Source organism: Hylobates moloch, unplaced genomic scaffold, assembly GCF_009828535.3.
Source record: "Hylobates moloch isolate HMO894 unplaced genomic scaffold, HMol_V3 SCAFFOLD_19, whole genome shotgun sequence".
Lineage (NCBI taxonomy): Eukaryota > Metazoa > Chordata > Mammalia > Primates > Hylobatidae > Hylobates > Hylobates moloch.
Window position 1 is genome coordinate 10811855 of NW_026652294.1, and position 24186 is coordinate 10836040.

The 24186-nt window shown below is 43.3% G+C and overlaps 1 protein-coding gene across 4 annotated transcripts in view; it reads left to right on the plus strand.

Annotated features, from left to right (window-relative positions):
• The window catches only part of KREMEN1 (kringle containing transmembrane protein 1), a 109276-nt gene that overhangs the window by 34917 nt on the left and 50173 nt on the right, over nt 1-24186 (plus strand). For all 4 annotated transcript variants that reach the window (XM_058431498.1, XM_058431497.1, XM_032140085.1 and 1 more), the window contains exon 3: nt 3283-3374. In XM_058431498.1, coding sequence (XP_058287481.1) covers nt 3283-3374 — 92 coding nt within the window. The remainder of the gene's footprint in view (nt 1-3282; nt 3375-24186) is intronic.

A 24186-nucleotide genomic window follows, 5' to 3' on the forward strand; every position in this document is an offset into this window, starting at 1 on the left:
TCGCCGGGCGCGGTGGCTCACGCTTGTAATCCCAGCACTTTGGGAGGCCGAGGCGGGCGGATCACGAGGTCAGGAGATCGAGACCATGGTGAAACCCCGTCTCTACTAAAAATACAAAAAATTAGCCGGGCGTGGTGGCGGGCGCCTGTAGTCCCAGCTACTCGGAGAGGCTGAGGCAGGAGAATGGCGTGAACCCGGGAGGCGGAGGTTGCAGTGAGCCGAGATCGCGCCACTGCACTCCAGCCTGGGTGACAGAGCGAGACTCCGTCTCAAAAAAAAATAAAAAAATAAAAAAATAAAAAATAAAAATAAAAATAAAAAAAACCTTCTCAAACACTACAAATATATGTGGTTTAAATAGTTAAAGTTTCCCATTTTACCTATTTTCCCTGAAACCCTCCCCACCAAGTCCCAAGTCCCAGAGACAACCATTTTGGGTATTTGCCACTTCACATTTTGCTATCTGTTGTATTTTACTGTTCAAGTTACACATGCTCATTAAATAGTTCTTTTATATTTTATTTTCCAAGTTATATATGTTAATTTATTTTTTGCATAAATTAAAAAATTAGTCCCACCTCATTTTTTATTACCTTCCCCTAGGTTTTCTATTCATAGGAATAGTTGGTTGGGCTGGGAAGAGTGTTTAGGAAGAGAGACCAGTGTTTGGTTTTTGTTTTTCCATAGTTGCTTATCTTCTTGTTCCAAAGTATCTCTTGGTAGTAGGCTGTTGGTTTATTCTATTGCTCTGTTGCTTCCTATCAAGCAAGCCTTCTCAGAAGAGCTCATGTTTTTAAGTCTGACTTTAAGGTAAATTTTAAGTTTCCAGTGAGGCCTAATTTATGTGAAAAATTTTTCTTTCTTGTGGATTAGCACCCACTTCTACTCACGGGCTCCTAGAAATGTACCCGTAAACATCCATTAAGAGAGCAGTGAGAGCCAGGAGGGACCACCTTTCTCCTTAGCCCTGGTCAGCCATCATATCAAACCCTCTCGTTTGATCTGATGGAATGCAGGAGACTTGAACTATTTAATACCAGTTTATACTTTGGAAGAGGGAGGCTGAAATTGTTGATTATCACATCAAAGAGTCCAGGCCTTTTGTTTTAGCACTGTAGCAAAGTCAAGGATGAATTTGCTTGTTCTTTATTAAGCTATTCAGATGCTTTTCAATATGGTTTTGACATTGATAATAAACAGTTTTCTAAGGGCTTTACCAAATAAATACATCAAAGCTGAACACTGAATAGAGGGAGGAAAGTGACAGTGAAATACTGTTTAAAGAAGGGCTTTGTACAAGTTCTCCTACTTTGATTTCTCAGCTGACACCCGACACCATGTTTGTCTTGTGTGACTTTTTCAGACCCATCACATTAGAGATGTCTGAGACTTGGTGAATGATGGGAATGCACTTTTCTGGGCTCAAAGTAACTGGCTTAGAAGGGAAGGCAGAGACTAGGGAAGAGCAGAGTTGGTGCTGGCACCTGCCTTTGGGCACAAGTAACAAAAGGACGCTTTGTACTTTGGGAAAGCTTATCTTCTACACCACATGATAGGCTTAGCCCACTCTGGCCTGATGGGGGTTGCTCCCAGCTCCTGCTGCAGGATCTTTATGCCCATTTCCGGCCTAACCGGAGTGTCAGCTTTCCAGTGTTCTGAGTCTAAATAAAAGGGGCTTGGAAAGCGGTGAAGAGAGGCGAGCCTTTTCTGTGTGTCCAGTAGCCCCTGCTGTTTTATTTATCTGCTTCAGTAGTGTTGCTTGTTATTGTTATGCCATCTATGAGTTGAAAAGACCTTAAAGCATATTTATTCCAGGCCATTCTCATTTAGAAGTGTGAAATAGATCGTTAAAAAATATTATCTCCGTATCAGAAGTTGGTACCTCATGACAGGATCACAAGTTCTAGCTGAGACTCTGATGCAGTTTTCTTCGGTATTCTCTGAGGACTCAGCATTTTGAGGAAGGAACAGCACGCATTCCTAGCAAATGCGAGCCTCATCCTGGTGAAAGCTTGTCAGTGGAGTCTTTATTTTATTTTTATTTTATTTTTTTTGTTTTTGAGACGGAGTTTTGCTCTTGTTACACCTGGCCCAGTGGAGTCTTTATTAAGTGAATTTTATTTTACTGTTTAAAAATTACACCATTGGAGTATTCACTATAGAGGAAATAAAATGAAACCAGAAAAGAAAAAAAGCTGAAATCACCAATAGTTCCAGTGTCTAGAGATACTTTATAAGAGTTTAGTGTACATTCTTTCCTAAATAAGTCTTTTCAAAACATGGAATTATGTCATCTATTGGGTTTTATAACTGCCTCTTTAAAAAAAAAAATCTAATAATCTCAGCACTTTGGGAGGCCGAGATGGGCGGATCACTTGAGGTCAGGAGTTGGAGACCAGACTGGCCAACATGGTGAAACCCCACCTCTACTAAAAACAAAAATTAGCCAGCCATGGTGGTGGACACTTGTAGTCCCAGCTACTCGGGAGGCTTGACGCAGGAGAATCACTTGAGCCTGGGAGTCAGAGGTTGCAGTGAGCCGAGATCATGCCACTGCACTCCAGCCCAGCCCGGGTGACAGAGAGAGAGTCTGTCTCAAAAAAAAAAAAAAAAAAAAAAGCCTCATAAGGCATTGTGAATATATTTGCAAGTTAATAAGACTGGTCTCTATACCACATATTCCCTTCTATGGATATACAATTTATTTAACCAAACCTTTATTGTTGGATATTTGCTGTTTCCACCTGTTTTTTGTATTATAAAAATGTTTTGTTGAACATCTTTACAGGTAAGATTTCCTTAGAATAAATTCCTAAAGAGGAAATTGCCAGGTGGAGGGTTTGCATATTTCTAGGGCCTTTGGCTGTAATTCCCAAAGTGCTGCTCTGACCATTTGTGTCAGTTCGCATATTCATCAGCAGCGTCGAGAGCCCCTATGCTTACTTAGCCTTGGAATCTCCATGTTCACATTCAAGGTGCCAGTGCTATTTGGCATGATGTGTGCAATGGCCATTTGTCCTAGTTATACTATAGTGAATTTGCTTAAACGTATATTACCTTTGCTCACTTCCCCCCAAACTCTGAAGTATATGTCAGAATAGATATGTTTGTTCTTGTAATATTACCATTTTTTCCCTTTTGATGAGAGATAGCACTGAGATACAGACCAACTATTAGAAATAATACAGAAGCTAAAGCATTTCCTTTTCTGTGAAACTGAAAAGCAATGAACCAGCTGAATTAAAACATCAGAAGTCATCAATTTTATCCTTTTCCCCACAGAAACCCAGATGGAGACGTGAGCCCCTGGTGCTATGTGGCAGAGCACGAGGATGGTGTCTACTGGAAGTACTGTGAGATACCTGCTTGCCAGAGTAAGACTGTAATACCCAATGTGATGGTTTACAGGACTGTGAACACTAAGAGTGCAGAGAGGGAGGCCCCTGCCAGAGGTCAGGTAGTTAGGCTGGTGGATTTCATGGAGCATGTGAAAGGAGAAGCCATCCTGGGCTGAGGATTTTCACTTCTCTTGTTGAGGCTTTTCAGGAATAGGAATGCTGATTTCCTTAGCATCTCATTCTAAAGGTATTCCCTTGATGGGTAAGCCCCATGAGAATTCCTACTTTAGGTTAATTTCTGATTCTTTCAGGGATAGAGAGGGCAACCGCTCAGAAGCAGCCTAGGGGAAAAAAATATCTTGTACTTTTTGGAATGAACATCTTTATACATAGTGAAACTCAGTTATGGTACTACTTATTACTTGGATTTGAATGGGTCCCCAGAAGTGATATTTGATAAATACCTTGTTAAATACCATAAAAAGCTGATATGGTAGTTCTTTTACCCACATTAGCCTAACATGTTCTACTGTTTATAATAATAACTCACAACCCAATTTCTTCAGCCTTTTACTAAAATGCCTGTTTTCTAACTGTTTCATTCATTTATTCCTGTATTCACTTTTTTTCCTTTTTTTTTTTTTTTTTTGAGACAGAGTCTCGCTCTGTCACCAGGCTGGAGTGCAGTGGCATGATCTCAGCTCACTGCAACCTCCACCTCCCGGGTTCAAGTGATTCTCCTGCCTCAGCTTCCTCAGTACCTGGGACTACAGGCGTGCGCCACCACACCCAGCTAATTTTTGTATTTTAGTAGAAATGGGGTTTCACCATGTTGGCCAGGATGGTCTGGATCTCTTGACCTCGTGATCTGCCCGCCTAGGCCTCCCAAAGTGTTGAGATTACAGGCGTGAGCCACCACACCCAGCACCTGTATTCACTGTTTAGTATATGCAAACTACAAAGACAATGGGATACCCTGACCCTCAGGAGCGTATGGTATAGGATGAATCTTAAAAAGATACCGTCATGCACCACACAAAACAGACCACATATACAATGGTGGTCTCATGTGGAGTATCTCAACTGATTGTTCAGTCAGTTACAGATCACACTTCTTTTTCTACTCTTCTTTCTTCCCTTCTCACTACTACATTTGACTAGTCTTTTTTTTTTTTTTGATACAGAGTCTCACTCTGTCGCCCAGGCTGGAGTGCAGTGGTGCCATCTCAACTCACTGCAACGGCGCCATCTCGGCTCACTGCAACTTCTGCCTCCTGGGTTCAAGTGATTCTCCTGCCTCAGCCTCCCGAGTAGCTGGGATTACAGGCATGTGCCACCACGCCCGGCTAATTTTGTATTTTTAGTAGAGATGGGGTTTCTCCATGTGGTCAGGCTGGTCTTGAACTCCTTACCTCAGGTGATCCGCCCGCCTTGGCCTCCCAAAGTGCTAGGATTACAGGCGTGGACTAGTCTTTATATATGTATATAAAGATTATAATGGAGCTGAAAAGTTTCTGTTGCCTACTGATGTAGCTGTCATGATGCTGTAGTGCAACACATTACTCATGTGTTTGTGGTGATGCTGGTATAAATAAACACACACACTGTACTTCCAGTCACACAGAAGTATAACATATACAATTATGTATAGTACATAATACTTGATAATGATAGTAAACAACTATGTTACTGGTTTGTGTATTTACTATACTTTTTACTGTTATTTTAGAGTATATTCCTTCTACTTATTAAAAAAGCAGTTAACAGTGAAACAGCCTCAGGCAGCTCCTTCACGAGGTATTCTAGAAGAAGACATTGTTTTCACAGGAGATGACAGCTCCACGTGTGTTATTGTCCCATTCCAGTGGGACAAAATGTGGAGGTGGAAGACAGTGATATTGATGATCCTGACCTTGTGTGGCCTAGGTTATTGTGTGTGTTTGTGTCTTAGTTTTTCAAAAAAAGTTTAAAAAGGAAATGAAAGTAAAACATTTAAAAAATATAATAGAAAGAAGCTTATAGAAGAAGGATATAAAGGCTGGGCACGTTGGCTCACACCTGTAATCCCAGCACTTCGGGAGGCCGAAGCGGGCAGATCACTTAAAGCCAGGAGTTCCAGACCAGTTTTGCCAACATGGCAAAACCCCATCTCTACTAAAAATACAAAAATTAGCCAGGTTTGGTGGCATGCACCTGTAATCCCAGGTACTTGGGAGGCTGAGCAACAAGAATCACTTGAACCTGGGAGGCAGAGTTTGCACTGAGCTGAGATCATGCCACTGCACTCCAGTCTGGGAAATACAACAAGAGTCTCTCTCCAAAAAAAAAAAGAAGGATATAAAGGAAGAAAATATTTTTGTACAGCTATACAATGTGTTTGTGTTGTAAGCTAAGTGTTATTATGAAATAGTCAAAAAGCTAAAGTAATTAAAAAGTTTATAAAGTTATAGTAAGCTAAGGTTAATTTATTATTCAAGAAAAATAATTTTCAATGAATTTAGTGTAGCCTAAATGTTCAGTGTTTATAAAGTCTACAGTAATGTACAGTAATGTCCTAGGCCTTCACATTCACTCACCACTCACTCACTGACTCACCCAGAGCAACTTGCAGTCCTGCAAGCTCCATTCGTGGCGAGTGCCATGATATAGGTAAACCAATTTTTATCTTGTATACAGTATTTTTACTGTAGCTTTTCTATGTTTAGATATGTTTAGATACGTAAGTACTTACCATTATGTTACAATTGCCTACAGTATTCAGTACAGTAACATGCTGCTCAGGTTTGTAGCCTAGGAGTGACAGGCTATCCCATTATAGACTAGGTGTGTAGTAGGCGATCACATCTCAGTTTGTGCAAGTGCACTCTATGATGGTCACACAACAACAGAATTATATGACAATGCAGTTCTCAGAACGAATTCTTGCCTAAGAGATACACGACTGTACTTTTAAACAAGGTAAAGAAAATACTGTGTGTAGAAACGTCTTGCAGAAGGTTTGAACCACAGAAACTAAAGCAAGATCTGCTTCTATAAGGAGTCTATTAATGTAGTATATATAATGTATTTTAAAATATGCCAAAAGAGCTCAGTGCCTAGAGCTGAAGAAGAAGACAGTGAATTCATAACATTCTATCTGGGTTATTTTTTTCTTATTATTTAAACCTACTCTTTGCCTTGCCATCTTTCTCACCTCTCAGCTCAGGAGGCTTGTGTATGGGACCTGGCAACCCTTTCACTGAAACCTAGAATAGCATCTGAATTCTGAGGCCTCCAGGGAGAAAGCCAGCCCCTGACCAGTGCTGCAGACCCAGTACTCACCTTTTGTAATTTAAACGCCCAGATATCAACACTGCCTGACAGTTCGGCCTTAGCTTCACTATCCTTCCAACCTGAGTGCGCCTTCACCCAGTCCCCAAATTGAGAAAACAGTAAAGACCAGAAGAATAGGCTTTTGCTCAGTCTGCTTAATCAAATTTTTAAAATGAAAAACATCTCATTTGCCTCTAGTTATGTAAAGCAGAAAGAAGCAGAGGGAGAGGAAAGCAGATTTTCCTCGGTCCATTTGTTCAACACAAAGATAGTCTTTTAGTACCAGCCTGTGTCATTCTCTTGGGAGTGGTAAAGAGGGGGTTTCAATCTGGGCACTTTTATTTGGAAAGATAATCTTCGACTTGCATTTCTAAAATACAATCTGGGCCAATAGGAGCTGATTCATGTGGTCATTGAAACCAGGTTCCAGAAGAAAGAATTATAACAAAATGCTATAAACCACTTAGTATGCCTCTAATTTGTAATATTTACCGGATATGCTTTCCTGTTCCAAAAAAGGAAAATTAAATATTATTTCAGTTTTTCTGTGGCCCCTTGATAACCCTCTAAAATCTCTAAAGCTAGCCTTGAGATGGTCTGGGCAGAGAGATTTGTAGAAGTTGGGAATGAGAGCTCTATAGTACCTGGTTTCTGGGGATAGAGGGTGAGTGGTGTCTGGCTTTGGTTCTTTGGAAAACCCTTCAGTTTACCCTGTGGGGACCAGGGCTCCCCATCAAGCCGGACCTCAGACATTGAGTCTGGCAGCATATTGTGCTTCTAGTGTGTCTGATTAACATAGTTGAGCAAAACCTCTTGTACAGTTTGTAGCAAGAGAGGTTGGTAATTGCCTGGTGGATTTAACAGAGATACAGCCGGCCTATTTTAGGCCACTTTTGCCCTATTTCTGGATGTGGAGTCACAATTTTCATGAATAATACTAAACCTCTGCGTGAAGCCTGCTATTCATGATTAGCATTGAACTTGTCATACAGAAAAAGGCCTGTGACATGATCAGATTCCTGGAAAGTTCATATCTGAATATAACAGACCCAGCAGGAGCCAGGGGGAATGAATATTTAGGGACAAAGCAGAATCTGGCTGAATGGTGGGCCATTGTGTGGAAACCAGATCTCTGCCCCTTGGTGTGTTATGTGTGGAGCTACAACAAGCAGGAGGCAGACCTGAAGTACGACTCAAATAGGAGCAGAGAGAAATCTGAACTGCTCTTGACCTGCAGAGCATAGATCAGAACTTACCGTTAAAAGAACAACTAGGAGGTAATTGGATTTGCCCCTGAAACTGCTTCTGCCAGTATGTTTCTCAGAAACCCCAAGTTCTTATTGCAGCCAGGAGAAATGCAGACTTCAAAAGCAAATTCCACCGTCATCGGTTTTAACATGTCTCTAGATCCCACACTTTAGATCTCTAAGGCCTGTTGGTTTGACTATTGAGAGCTATTTTTTGTTGCTGAAAAAAACTCCCCCAATTTCTACAAACCCAGCTATAAAAATTCATCTTTGAAATAGGGACATTTGAATACAGACTGAGTATTAGATTAAGGAATTACTGTCAATTTTATTAGCTACAATAATGGCATGGTGGTTAAGTCCTGTAAAATTACAGATACTGAAATATTTGTGGTTGAAATGACATAATATTTGGGATTTGTTTTAAAACAATCCAGCCCCCAAACAGTGACTAGGTAGGGGTGAGGGAAATAGATGAAACAAGAATGGTTTAAAAAAAAGTGGATTATTTGTTGATGCTGGGTGATGGGTTCATTATTCTTTCCCACTTTTGTGTATGTTTGAAACTTTGCATAATAAAAAAATAAAATTTAAAATTATTTTTCTAATATTTTAAATATAAAGAGTACGTAAACACAGCATTCTGAGTATCTAGATTCAAATATGTAACATGATTAACCTAAATTGTAATTTTTTTTTTTTTTGAGACAAGAGTCTTGCCCTGTCACACATGTGGGAGTGCAGTGGCGAAATTTTGGCTCATTGCAGCCTCTACCTCTAGGCTCAAACAGTCTTCTCACCTCAGCCTCCTGAGTAGCTGGGCCTACAGGCACGTGCCATCACACCTGGATAATTTTTGTATTTTTTGTAGAGACAGGGTTTTGCCATGTTCCCCTAGCCGGTCTCGTACTCCTGGGCTCAGCAATCCTCCTTCCTTGGCCTCCCAAATTGCTGGGATTGCAGGCATGAGCCACCACGCCCAGCCAATTGTAATACTTTTACACATAGCCCACAGGTATCTGACGTCATCGTTAAAGTTAGTTGTTAAAGTTTTAGTTATTAAACTTGCTAAAACTATTAGTTATTTAAAGTTATTAAAACTATTAGTTATTGAGGTTAAAGTTAGTAAATAAAGTTTAAAATCACAAGAACTTGGCTGGGCGCGGTGGCTCATGCCTGTAATCCCAGCACTTTGGGAGGCCAAGGTGGGCGGATCACCTGAGGTCAGGAGTTCAAGACCAGCCTGGCCAACATCTCTACTAAAAATACAAAAATAAACTGGGCGTGGTGGTGCACATCTGTAGTCCCAGCTACTCGGGAGGCTGAGGCAGGAGAATCACTTGAACCTGGGAGGCAGCAGTTGCAGTGAGCTGAGATGGTGCCATTGCACTACAGCCTGGGCGACAGAGCAAGACTCCATCTCAAAAAAATAAATAAAATAAAATCACGAGAATTTTAGACATATTTAGAAGTTATTAGTTGTGTCAAATGACATTTCTTAAGCTCTGACCATCTGTCAGACCTTGTACAAAATGGGGGACACAAGGATAGTATGTTCTGCAGCCTGTGGGGAATCCTCAGTCTGGGACAGAAGACAGACACATGAACAGATAAGCATATGCAAAATACTCTATAATAAGTGAGGTGAGCAAAAGGTTCGGAGCACCCAGGAGGGCCATCTATCTGGCATGGTAGGGAGGCAGGGGCTATTGTCTGTTGAAGAGGGCTTCTGGAAAGAGTGGGGTCTTAGTTTAGGGCTTCTCTACTTTAAAGTACATCCAGTCACCTGGGGTCTTATTAAAATACAGATTCTTATCAGTAGGCCTCGAATAGGCCTGTTACATTTCTAACAAGGTTCTGGGATGCCAGAGCTGCAGGACTACACTTTAAGTAGAAAGGTTCTAGATGTTAGGGCTGGGTGGGGTGGGGTAGTAAGGGCATTGGAGGCAAAGGGAACAGTTTATGACACACACACACACACACACACACACACACACACACACACACACACACACACACACACACACACACACACACACACACACACACACACACACACTGATGAATTCCAAGCAAGTTGGTGTTGCTGAAACATAAATTTTAAGAAGAAAGGGGCAGGAGATGAGGTCTGACAAGTAGACAGGGCCAGATGATGTCAGGTCTTATGGTCTGGGTATGAAGCCTGCACCTGATCCAGGAAGATGGTGATGAAGCTGAGGTGAGGGCTGAGTGTCTGAAGGAGACATTTCTCCATAGTTCGTTAAACCTCTGTATTAGGGATTTGGGGTCAGGATTTCCCGCTTTTAACCTATGAGAAGTTCTCTAGTGATTGTATCATTCACACACATCAGCCCTAAGAGGATGCCAGCAGTCGCACCTCTGCAATACGTGTGGAGCCTTAGGTCCATCACAGCTGGTGACCTCACCAGCTCAGGTTTCTTTTAACTAAATAATACCTGGACTTGTTAAAAATAGATTTAAAATACATTTCAGATGTTAGTATTTGCCTTACAAAAGTCAGCCCAAAAAATAGGATGTGAAAGCTTCCCATTATCCCTGATAAGAGTTTTTAAAACTGTGTTTAGAGTATGTGTAAAAAGCCAAGGGCGCTGTGGCAGTGGTGGTCAAGGCAGTTTCTCACTTAGAGAAAATGTTTTGTTTCTGTCAGCACTTTCTGTGTTTTAATGTCAGCACTGCTTTCTAGTATGTTTCAGCTATTGCTGAGTACCTACTATGTACAAAAAGCACTTATATTCACATTATCTTTTTTTTTCTTTTTGAGACAGAGTCTCGCTCTGTCCCCCAGGCTGGAGTGCAGTGGTGTGATCTCGGCTCACTGCAAGCTCCGCCTCCCGGGTTCACGCCATTCTCCTGCCTCAGCCTCTCCGAGTAGCTGGGACTACAGGCGCCCGCCACCACGCCCGGCTAATTTTTTGTATTTTTAGTAGAGACGGGGTTTCACCATGGTCTCGATCTCCTGACCTTGTGATCCGCCCGCCTCGGCCTCCCAAAGTGCTGGGATTACAAGCGTGAGCCACCGCGCCCGGCCCCAAACAGGATTTTTGACTAGGACTCCTGATAGCAAGACCAGTGCCTTTTCCTTCTAGCACTTGAGAACAGTCCCATTTCCTTTATTTCCTTGAAAACAGGGGCTCTGGGATGGATTCTGGCTACTGTTGAGGTCATTCTTCAGAATTTTCTTTGTGAATTGTTTGGGAATTAAAGTTTGAAATTCTGATAGTATGGTGAATTATTAAGATTGCTTTTGTGACATTGTGGAAACCGAAGGATTAACTCAGTGGCGACAGAGGGTCTGCAGTTCATGCTGTTAGCTCTAAGTCATTTTCTTTTCTTCTTTGGCTTTGGGAAATCCTAAGCCCCAGGAGTAAAGCAGGCTGAGATGGGATCTGGGAAGCATTTGCTGCCCAACACAGCCACTCTGCAGTATGCTGGGCTATCTCTGTGGGTGTTCCCAGACCAGCTGTTCTCAGCTAGGAAAGGGCTCCCCTGGGGTTGGACCCACTGCCCAAAACAGTTCGTCAGCAGCTTTGTCTGGGCCTTAGGTTCTCCCCCAATACCATGTCTTCACTGCTGTGGGCTGAAATTCACCTTCTCTAAAATGGCACATCCCTGTGTACCATTTATACTTTTTTTTTTTTTGAGACAGAGTTTTGTTCTTGTTGCCCAGGCTGGAGTGCAGTGGCGTGATCTCAGCTCACTGCAACCTCTGCCTTCTGGTTTCAAGAGATTCTCCTGCCTCAGTCTCCCAAGTAGCTGGATTACAGGTGCCCACCACCATGCCCAGCTAATTTTTGTATTTTTAGTAGAGACGGGGTTCACCATGTTGGCCAGGCTGGTCTCAAACTCCTGACCTTGTGATTTGCCTGCCTCGGCTTCCCAAAGTGCTGGGATTACAGGCATGAGCCACCACACTTGGCTGTGTACCATTTATACTTTACAGCTAAAGTGAAAATTCCAACTTTTGTTGATAGCCAAAGCAATATTGAAATGAACATTAATAGGCCAGGCGAGGTGGCTCATGCTTATAATCCCAGCACTTTGGGAGACCAAGGTGGGAGGATAGCTAGAGCCAAGGCGTTCAAGACTAGCCTGGGCAACATAGGGAGACCCTGTCTTTACAGAAAACTTAAAAATTCACCAGGTATGGTAGCATGTGCCTATGGTCCCAGCTACTCAGGAGGATCGCTTGAGCTCAGGAGGTTGAGGCTGAGCTTGCATCACAGGCACCCTTGTTTTACTTGATTGTACTTTTATTTGTGGAAGAGTGCTGATGGAATTTATGGAGGCTTTACCTCTTCAAGCCTCTCCTTGGTAGCCACTGAAAAGAGCCATATATTTCAACAATCTTCCCCACACCTAGCACAGTGGAGTGTGTAAAAGTGCTTGCTAAGTATTCTTTCTTGGCTGGGCGTGGTGGCTCATGCCTGTAATCCCAACACTTTGGGAGGCCAAGATGGGCAGATCGCTTGAGCCCACGAGTTTGACACCAGCCTGGGCAATGTGGTGAAACCCTGTCTCTACCAAAAATACAAAAATTAGCCAGGTGTGATGGGCATGTGCCTGTAGTCCAGCTACTTGGGAGGCTAAGGCAGGAGAATCGCTTGAGCCCAGGAGGCGGAGGTTGCGGTAAGCCTAGATTGCGCCATTGCACTTTAGTCTGGGCGATGAGAGTGAAACCCTGTCTCAAAGGACAAAATTCTTTCTTGATGCCATGAAGTCTTATCTCTTCCTCTCTTCCCATAAGAGACAACACAAGCTGGTGGAAAGATGGAAAGAATGTGGACATCTGAGTCACACCCAGTTAGGTTTGAATCATTATCTGCTTAATAGCTTTAGGCACAATGACTCTCAGTTGTGCCTGGGTTTCCTCATCGGTGCCTTCCAGGGTTTTTTTGAAGATTAAATGAATAAAATGCATGCTACCCTAAGTCCTAGCACATATCAGGTAGACGTGAAAGTACCAGCAGATATTGTGATGGCATGCTCTCCCCAGGGAATGGACTACCGTTAGTATGTCCCTGTCATCTAATTCCTAGAATATGTTATTCATAACCTGCGTTTTATTTCTGCCCATCTCTTTTTTATCTAACTGACCATGGGTCTTAGTACCAGGCATCAGCTGCTGCAGTGGCTGTTCCCTGTGGCCTGCTGCAGCACTGAACTCGGTGAACACAAGAGGCCCCACATTTGTTTGTTTGTTGTTTGTTTGTGACAGGGTCTTGCTCTGTTGCCCAGGCTGGAGTGCAGTGGCACGATCATGGATCACTGCAGCCTTGACCTCCCAGACTCAAGCGATCCTCCCACCTCAGTGTCCCAAGTAGCTGGCACAACAGGCGCACACTACTATGCCTGGCAAATATTTTTACTTTTTGTAGAGATGGAGTCTTGCTATGTTGCCCAGGCTGGTCTCAAACTCCTGGGCTCAAGCAATCCTCCCACCTCGGCCTCTCAAAGTACTAGGATTACAGGTGTGAGCCACTCTGCCTGGCTCCCACGTTTAGTCCTACAATGAGGTTTTATGTACTCAATTATTTGTTGTACTCAATTATTTTTTGGTTTTTGCCGGTGGGTATTATTTAATTTTCCGTTAAAAAAAATACAGACTTTCTGAACCAAATGGATATCGATTCAGTGACAGATACAAACGTTCTAAAGCACAGTTGTGTAAAGCACACTAGGGACTTAAAAAGGAAAACTCATTCAAATTGATAGGGATGACTTTACTGAAAATCTTTATACCAGCACTTGCCTATAAGGAAGAAATAGCCCCTCAATCTTATGATGTAATTGGGAATCTGAGTTATAAACCTAAGAGAAAATTGCAGACCAGCACACCAATTATATAAATAAGTGTTGAATTATGAGGTAGAGTGTTGTGAGTTTTTGAAGACAAGAGGACTCAGTAAAGATTGTGGAAAGGTGGAAGAAATGTGGCTGGTGGCTGAATGGGTCAGGGAACAGCAGGACAGAGGCTTGGAGGAAGCACAGAATTGATGTGTGTGTGGGTTGGGATCCAGGCTTCCTGAGTAGAGGAGTGGACAAAAAGGAACCAGGTCAGACCTGGAAAGCAAGAGTTAATTAGATGGGACTGATATGCTGAAAGCCCTAGTTTAGGAAGAGAAGCAAGTCCAGTGTCATTTACAGGACGGATCAAAGGAAGAAAGTTTGGGGAAGAGAGGATGGGTGTAGATTTCTAAACTCAAGGGATAAGGGCCTGGGCTATCATGGCAGCAGTGAGACAAGACAGGAAGGATTAAGTCCAAGATGCACTTACGAAGAAGACGGAACTTGTTGACAAGTGGAATATGTAAGGGATAAAACAGCAGGAAGAGGTTCCTTGCCTGGGATATTTGTGGTGTCCCTGAAAAAAAAAAGTCCAAGTCAACAAACGAGCTTTTCTTCCCAGGGACACAGCAGTTATCATTCCTCTTGAACTTGGACTGACCTTTTACCAAGTAATGTGGACTAGTTGTTTCTTGCTGTGTAATGAGCCATCCCCAGCCGCAGTGACTTAAGCACCAACAGTTTATCATTTCTCCCAGTTCTCTGGGTCGACTGAGTTTCAGCTGAGTGGTTCTTCTGCTGCTGTCACCTGGGCTCAGTGAGGTGCCTGCATTCAACTGGGAGCTCTGCTGGCATTCAAGGTGGCTTCAGACCTCGATCTAGTGACTTCTCTCAACAGCAGGGTATTCAGACTTCTTATACAGTGGCTGGCTTCCAAGAGAGAAACAGCAGAAGCTGACATTCCTCTTAAGGCATTAACTCAGAAGTCCACCACATTCTATGGATCAAAGCAAGTTGCAAGGCCCGATTTAAGAAGTGGGGAAATCTATTAAAGTGGAAGCAACACACATGTACAGGGAGGGGAGAAATTACTAGAGCCTCTTTTGATTCTTTATCACATTAATTCACCAGAAACTAAGTTTCAGAGAAGGAACTCCCACCAGGAGGGAACTACTGCTGTGATAGATCCTGGCCTTATGGGATCAGGATCTTTAAGAACTCTTACTACCTCCCCCTAAGGGCAGAATTTCACAGAGGAAGAAAAAGCTGTGCTTATTTATTTATTTGGGGTGTTGCTGTAAGACTCGGGGGCACAATTAAGACTGTTGGAAGAATCAGAGTGACTGAAAAGGAAGTTTATGTTTAGAAATAAAGTTACAGAGGTAGTGTGGGGCCATATCATGAGAAGGGGTTGGACCAAGATGGCAGCTGTCAGATTTGGAACGGAAGTTGCAGATGAACAGCACAGGGTGCAGTGAGCTTACGGTCACGGGTCTGAGGGTGTGCTCTTTCACAGCACCTGTTGATGCTCTGAAAGAAGTAGGATACCAGCTGCAGCGTCTCAGATGTACATAGTTTTTCTTTCCATGGAGGGGAGAAATCAGCTACTGAGGCACCAGTGTGGGGTCCTTGAGGCAGAAGATGGTATTGACACAGGGTTAAATGACATTTAAAATCAGCAGAGAAGCACTTTGGGAGGCTGAGGCAGGAGGATCACTTGAGGCTACGCGTTTGAGACAAGCCTGGGCAACATAGTGAGACCCCATCTCTACAAGATACACAAATAATTAGCCAGCCATGGTAGTACACACTGGTAGTCTCAGCCACTCGGGAGGCTGAGATGGGAAGATCACTTGAGCTCAGGAGTTCAAGGCTGCAGTGAGTATGATTGTATCACTGCACTCCAGCCTGGGCAACAGAGTGAGACCCTGTCTCTATTAAAAAAAAAAAAAATCAGTAGAGGAGTTATGTCATTTCTGAAGAAGCAGATTTTACTTAGAAAAAAAAAAGGGAGCTCTACAGAGCCTTGGAAAGAGTTTTTTAAGACATAGGACAAGAACTTTGCATCTGGCTTCTTAAAGCAAATATCCCAGATCTGGTCAGAGCAGTGGAATAGAAAACATAAATAATAGTCAGGGCTGCTTCTTAGTGAATTACCAGCTGAAGATTTAGATTCAAACTGAGCCTTTGCTATGATGGCCATGCCTCTGTCTTCGATAATGATTTGGTTACCAGGACTAGAACTCATTCAAGCTAACTTGAGCAAAAGAAATCTATTTGAAGACCATTGGGATGTATCACAGAACCCACCCCTGTGTCCCAAGAAACTAGAAAGAAAGCAGGGACTTTCACTGTCTCTCTCTGTGGCCACTTCATCTCCCATCTCTGCCTCTCTCTCAGCTTGTTATCCATCTTTCTTCCTCTTCGTGGACCAGCAGAATTGGCTCACTCATCCATTCACATGGCTCAAACTTGAGTTTGGTTGCCTCAACTCCTACTTGACAAATCCCTACAATTTCAGTGCCTGCATTCACTGAGAGGATCCCAATTCCAGCTTCCTAAGAAGGAGAATCTGGTGGCCTCAGTGTGAGGCAGCTGTGGCCAGAGGATGGAGCCCTTTGTCTTGTCCCCAACCAGCAGTAGTTATGGGAGCAGATACTCTGAGAAGGTGATGTGGGTAATAGGTGGTTCTCAAAGAACGGCTGTCAGCCATGGAGGCCCCCATGGAGGTGTGCGCAGTACCTTCAGAATGAAGCCACAGTTATATTCAAATGTAACAATGTTTAGTGGGCCTGCCTGATTGCTTCCCAGTTGTTTCTTATGATAGTAAAAGAACAATAGTTCCTGGGTTAATGTGAATGGAGGACCATCTCTCTTTAACTCCTCTAAAATTTTTATCTTCAACATCTGAATGTTTGTAATTAATTTTCACGAGTTTTGAAGCCCCAGCTATGATAAACAGGGGGTCCATTTGTATGTTAAGGCAATTTTTTAAAAATTGAAATTGATGAAGCCTCTTTGGTAAGAGGAAAAATGCATGACCAAGCCACAGGGACTTCAAAGTAAGCTTGAAATGCAAAAGGAATTTGAAGACAAATATCCTTTTTCAAATTGGCTTTTCCTCCCTGCTTCTGGGAAGCGCTAAGGGTGGGACACGATCTAGAAATCCACTCAGTTGAGTAGTAATGCTTTTGAAGCAACATGACGTGTCTTCTCTGACTAGACTTCGAGCCACACTTTCCAGGACAAGTCAGAGGGCAGTGGCCCCCTCAGAGGCTGACTGGCACCGCAGAGGCTTCTCTCATGGTGCACAGAGTGTTGAGGGACTGATGTGTTTGAGAATTCAGTCTTGAATCTCCGGTCTCAGGGAGTCACTTTCATTTAGTTGCCCAGACTGGTCCTATAAGAAAAGGGGTCAGAGACATGAAAAACAAAAACAAAAACCCATGGAATGGGAGTCTGCAACCCTGGAGCTTACCCCGACTCTCCAGTTCTGCCTTGTGTGTCCCCATACAAGGCCTTTAACCTTGTTAGACTGGTTTCTTCTTTGTCCAATAGGAATAATATCATCTGTCCTGCCTCCCTGAAAGGGCTAGAGCTTCCTGTGAGCTGACTTATGTGAAAATGCGCTGTATGCTATACAGATGTCAGAGATTAGTATTTTAATATCCGGAATCAAACCGTTTTCTGAAGTGGCTGCCTTTGATTTTTGTCTTTTAAATCAGCCTATTTTATTTTTCTATTATTCAGCAAGTTGTTCTTGTTTGTGTGGTGAATGATGAAAGCCTTATTGTATATAATGATGATGAACACTATTTATTCAGCACATTCTATTCTGCTAGGCCTTGTGCTATTTACTTTATTTACATTATCTCATTTTATTTCTCACAAGAACCCTTTGAGGTCCGTATTGATTCTCATTCTTCTGTTGATGAAACTGAGCTGAGAAGGGCTGTGACGGAGAGGCCAGAATTTACCCTAGGGTTTGTCTCACTGTAAAAGGCCACCTGCTCCTGGACACATGGTGGTGGCACCAGTGCCCTTCAGAACATTACCAAGTCCTAGGAAGGAAGCAAGCAAAACTCACTCCTGAGCCACAATGTGGATGGCAGAAAATGAGAAGCATAATGACCCTCCCTCTTTTAGAAGCTGCATGTTCTATTTTTCATACGGTTCTTATAAGCTCCACAGTTTTGTTCTAAGCCTAGGAAGCAGCAAATTAAGAAGAGGTTAAGCAAAGACTGCAGGCATTGACAGTAATAAGAAGTAGATGCTCTCAAAGACCCCTTTCAGTTCTAATGTTCTGAGGTTGCAGCAGCCTTGACAGCAACTGTTTTAGACTGAATGTTTGTCCCTCACCCCCCACCCCCACCATTCTTATGTTGAAGCCCTAACCCTGCAATGTGATGGTATTTGGAGATGAGGCCCTTGGGGAGGTAATTAGGTTTAGATGAGGTCATGAGAGTGGGACTCCCATGATGGGATTAGTGTCCTCATAAGGAGAGGAAGAGGGCCGGGTGCAGTGGCTCACGCCTGTAATCCCAGTACTTTGGGGGGCCAAGGCAGGTGGATCACCTGAGGTCAGGAGTTTGAGACCAGCCTGGCCAACATGGTGAAGCCCCGTCTCTACTAAAAATACAAAAAAATTAGCTAGGCATGGTGGCGGGCGCCTGTAATCCCAGCTACTCCGGAGGCTGAGGCAGGAGAATCACTTGAACCCAGGGGGTGGAGGTTGCAGTGAGCCAAGATCACGCCATTGTACTCCAGCCTGGGCAACAAGAGTGAAACTCCGTGTCAAAAAAAAAAAAAAGGGAGAGGAAGAGAAATCAGAGCTCCATCTCTCTCTGCCATGTGAGGACACAGCAAGAAGGTTTTGGTCTGAAAGCCAGGAAGAGGGCCCTCATCAGGAACTGAAACTGCCAGTACCTTGACCTTAGACTTCTCAGCCTCCAGAACCATGTCCATTGTTTAAGCCACCAGCCTATGGTATTTTGTTATAGCAGCCTGCGTGGACTGAGACAGCAACCAAAAGACAAATTAACTATTAAAGTCAGACACTAGAACATAAAAAAGCACACCAGTCTGGGGCCATTTTGAAGTATATTTGATGACCTCAAGTTACCAAGAAAAATTTAAAGTAGGCTAAACTTGTTAAATTTGTTTAAGAAAGATCTAATGCATGTTAGAAAGGTTTCATCCAAAATGATTAAGATAAAATGTTAAGTTTTAAAGTTAAGCTTTATGGAATACTCAATTATCCAGAATGATGTTCCTACATAGCCAAAGAAGACAGTGAGAAGAAAGGAGTCAAAACCAACTGTTCCTAGCTTTAAGTGGATGTCGTTATGCAGGTTGAGTCTGCTTTCCACTTTCACTCTACCTTGTTCATTCACTCTGCCCAAGAAGTACCTTTATCCACTCTAATGGCATCCGCAGCAACCTGGATGGGATTGGAGACTATTATTCCAAGTGTGAAGGAACTCAGGAATGGAAAACCAAACATTGTATGTTCTCACTCATAAGTGGGAGCTAAGCTATGAAGATGCATAGGCGTAAGAATGACACAGTGGACTTTGAGGACTCAAGGGGAAAAGGTGGGAACGGGGTGAGGGATAAAAGACTACAGATTGAGTGCAGTGTATACTGCTCAGGTGATGGGTGCACCAGAATCTCACAAATCACAACTAAAGAACTTACTCATGTAACTAAACACTACTTGTTCCCCCAATAACCTATGGAAATAAAAAAAAAAAAAAACAGAAGTACCGTTATCCACTCGTTCCATGATTCAGTGGTGACACAGGAAGTGCTTGTTCATTCAGCATATAGTCCTAGAGCACCTGCTTTGTGACTGGGACCACTCCAGGCCCTGGGAATACAGGGGTGTGTGGAAGATACAGTCATGCCCTTAAGTTGCTCATAGTTAATCAGGTAGAGAGACGAGTAAACAGGTGTTCAGAATCAAACTCAGCATAGACTGCTGTAGGACTACACAGCAGGGACACATAACCCTCTTTCTTGTAGGGGATAGGGTGGGGAGGATGGGAGGGCCATGGGGCTTCCCAGGGGAAATGATGTTCAGGCTGAAATCTTAAAAAGGGAAGAATATTCTAAGCACAGGGAATAGCATGTGCAAAAACCAGGAGGCCAGAGAGCAAAGTCCAGTTGGGAAACTTGCAAATACACTACAATTTGGCCTCTGTATAGAATGTGAGCTGAAGGGTAGACAGGTCATGGTGGTGGGAGAAGGGAATGGGGAGCAGCACAGAGGGGAAGGGGGAGCAGCACAGGAACAGCAGCAGTGTACCATGTGAGAAAGTTTGGACTTTATCCTGGGGGGCAACCAGAGAGCTTTGAGGGTTTGGGGAAGGGCTCCATTTACCTCACCAGCTGCTGCTGCTTTTCCCTTTCTCTGCTACCAGTCACGCTCACTTCTTGTAGTTCCTGCCAAGGCCACAATCTTTCTTGCTTCAGGCCTTTGCACTTCTGTCTGGAATGTACTGCAAAGATTATTCTGGTTGCAGTTTGCTAACTAGATTAGAGTAGGGTAAGCCTAGAAATGGAGATAGAATAGGAGTCTGATGCAGTGGTCTAAGTGAAAGGAGATGGTGACCCAAACTGGGGAAGTGGCAGCGTGAACAGAGAGGCAAGGGCAGATGTATGTGATATTGTAGGAGGTAGAATTGACAGTGTCACAATTGGCAAGTGACTGCCTTTGGGGGCAAGTTTGATACCTTAGGCCACTGATGTTCAAATGGGTTAGAAAGGTAGCAGGCTGTGGTCTGATTCCCAGTGATCTACCTCATGGTGTGTTTCAAGACCTCACTGTCCTATTGAAACATGAACCACCTGGATTTGCTCAACAAATTAATAAAGCTTAGAGGTTCCAGCTGTGTTAACGCAAGCCATGGCCTTGTTTATGTCTAACCTTAACATTTTATGATTATATGCCTTAGGCTGTCTGTAAACTGATACATAATAACATGGTTACTTGTAAGCATAATGGAATAAATGAGAGAAAAATCAGAGTAAATGACCAAGATGATCATCATCAAGTAGCTCTTATTAGGAACCATTAAATGCCTGGCTCAGGTTTCCACGCGCAAGGTCCGTTTAACAAACTCAGTTTATATCATATGCTCTTGACTAGAGAAGCTTGACTCACTGCAGTTGTTTAAACCCCTAAAACCCAGACATTTCCAAGCCAGGCCCCTCCACCGCCAACACTGGACTCCTACTGCATAGAGCTTTTCTGTTTACATTTGCTACTATAGAGATTTAGTTTGTTTCCGAAGGATGCATTTTAACTTTTGTGTGGTGAGCCACATTTGTTATATTTGAACCATGTGTGACGCAAGGGAGAGAGGTAACCACTTGGCTTAGAGGGGGAAGGGTGAGTCTTTGGGTTAACAGAGGTACTTCCTGCCAATTTAAAATGAGCTGGTTAGATGGTGGAATACATTAAAATGTGTGTGTGTCTGTGTGTGTGTGTACATGCACACATACACATGAATATAATTTTATATGCCCAAAAGTCTAATGTGGATATAAAGCTTATTAAACTGGACGATGCTGTTTTCCAGTCTGAAGCATAAAGGAAAAAAATACTATCGGACCGGGCACAGTGGCTCACGCCTGTAATCCCCAGCACTTTGGGAGGCCAAGGCGGGCGGATCACAAGGTCAAGAGATCGAGACCATCCTGGCTAACATGGTGAAACCCCGTCTCTACTAAAAATACAAAAAATTAGCCGGGCGTGGTGGCAGGCGCCTATAGTCCCAGCTACTCGGGAGGCTGAGGCGGGAGAATGGCGTGAACCCGGGAGGCGGAGCTTGCAGTGAACCGCGATTGCGCCACTGCACTCCAGCCTGGGCAACAGAGTGAGACTCTGTCTCAAAAACAAAAAAACAATGCTATCTAAGAGTCTATATGCCTGTCACTTTGGAATTGTATAATACATAACTCTCAGCTGACCTAGAAGTGCTTCTGAGACCAGGCCTCATTTGTGTTTTGTTATATCTTCAGTTATATAAACAATGAGGGACAAATGGAGAAAGGGAAAGGACTTCAACTGATAGTGGAGTGATTCATAAATCGATAATATAGATGGAAAACTAAGGTCCACAGAGATTCATTGTCCATGACCCGTGATGAATTAATTTCTTTATTCAATCTATTGTAAGGTATATTAATTATCTATTACTGCATAACAAATTACCTCAAAACTTGGTGGCTTAAAACAACACACATTCATTATCTCATGCATTCTGTGGGTCAGGAAATCTGGGGTATGACTTAGCAATATCCTGCTTCAAGGTGTCTCACAAAGCTGCAATCCAGGTGTCTACCAGAGCTGGAGTCTCATCTGAAGGCTCAACTGAGGAAAGATCCACTTTCAACCTCACATAGTTGTTGGTAGGATTTAGTTAATTGTGGACCATTGGGTGAAATTCTTTTTCTTGTGGGATGTTGGCTGAAGTCCACCCTCAGTTCCTTACCACACAGCCCCTGACATGGCATATTGCTTCGTTATTGCTTCATAGAAATACACAAAGTGAGAAAACAATAGAGAGTCTGCAAGCAAGATGAAGTCATAATCTTTTGTAACCTAATCCCAGAAGTGACATCCCATCAACTTTGCCACATTCTACTTGTCAAAAGCATGTCAGCAGTCCAGCCCACACTCAGGGGGAGGAGATTATACAAGGGCATGAATACCAGGAATTGGGGATCTGTCTTAGGCAGTTTGGGCTGCTGTAACAAAATACCATACAGTGGGTGGCTTAAACAACAGACATTTATTTCTCATAGCTCAAGGGGCTAAGAAGTCCAAGGTCAAGGTGCTGGCGACTCAGTGCCCGGTGAGGCCTCTCTTCCTAGTTTGCTGAGGGCTACCTTCTTGCTGCAGAGAGAGAGGGGGTTCTGGTCTCTTCCTCATATAAGGGCAGTGATTCCATCATGGGGGCTCAGCCATCATAACCTCATCTAAACCTAATTACCTCCCAAAGGCCTCACCTCCAAATACCTTCATATTGGGAATTCAGGCTTCAATATATTAATTTTAGGGAGTAATAGGGGGAAAAAACCTTTTCCCATACATTCATACACTTCTCTTCTAACATCAGATGTATGGATTTGTCTCAAACCAGCCAATTCTCCAAGTTTCCAGACACCACCTGGGGGTCCTACAATTAAGTTATGGCACTGCCTAACTGAGTCCCACAAGACTGCCCCCGACTTCAGATGCCAATTACAAGGAGTGGGTCCCAACTTGGCTACAAATTGGGGGTTCCCACAACCCTCTCCTCTGGTTTGATAATTTGCTATAACAGCTCACAGAACTCAGGGAGACACTTACACTTACCAGTTTATTATAAAGGATATAGGTGTGGCTAAGCATGGTGGCTCACACCTGTAATCCCAGCACTTTGGGAGGCTGAGGCAGGAGGATCGCTTGAGCCTAGGAGTTCAAGACCAGCCTGAGCAACATAGTAAGACCCCATCTCAATTCAATAATTTAAAAAATAAAATTAAAAGGCTATAGGTGAACTGCAGATGAAGAGATATATAGGGTGAGGTCAGGAAGGATCCTGTACACAGGAGCTTCTGTTCTTGTGGAGTGTGCCATACCTGGCACAGATATTTATTCACCAACCCAGAAGCTCTCCAAATGGCATCTTTTAGGAATTTTAATGATGGCTTCATTACATAGGCATGATTGATTATTAACTCAATTTCTAGACTCTCACCCCTCCCTGGAGGATGTGGGGTGTGGGACTGAAAGTTCCAAGCTTTTAATCATGGCTTCATCTTTCTTGTGACCAACCCCCATCCTGAAGCTATCCAGGAGCCTACCAGGAGTTGCCTCATTAGAACAAAAGATGCTCTGGTCGCCCAGAAAATTCCCAGAGAGTTTCTCTGTCCCAGGGCAGAGACAAAGTGTCATAGGGGTATGCAAACATCGAGTGCAAAGCAGAATCATTGAGGTCCATCTTTGAAAGCTGTCTACCAGAGTTGGTACATATATTTAGCTTTCTTTGTTCTCAGCTACAGCTTTTTCTACTAGACCAAACCATCTGATGTGTGGCTGTGAAACACTAATATGCTCAGTGTGGTGGGCTGAAGAATGGCCCTCCAAAGATGTTCATGATATAATCCCTAGGATCTGTGAATACGTTACCTTAGATGGCATAGGAGATTTTGCAGATATGATGAAAGATTTTGTGATAGATTATCCAGGTGGGACCAATGTAATCACAGGGTTCTTAGACAGGCAGGAGGATCTGAGTCAGAGAAGACGATGTGACAATGGAAACAGAGGGAGGAAGGAGAGGTGATGAAGGAAATGGAGGGAGGAAGGAGAGGTGATGAAGGAAACGGAGGAAGGAGAGGTGATGAAGGAAACAGGGAGGAAGGAGAGGTGATGAAGGAAACAGGGAGGAAGGAGAGGTGATGAAGGAAACAGGGAGGAAGGAGAGGTGATG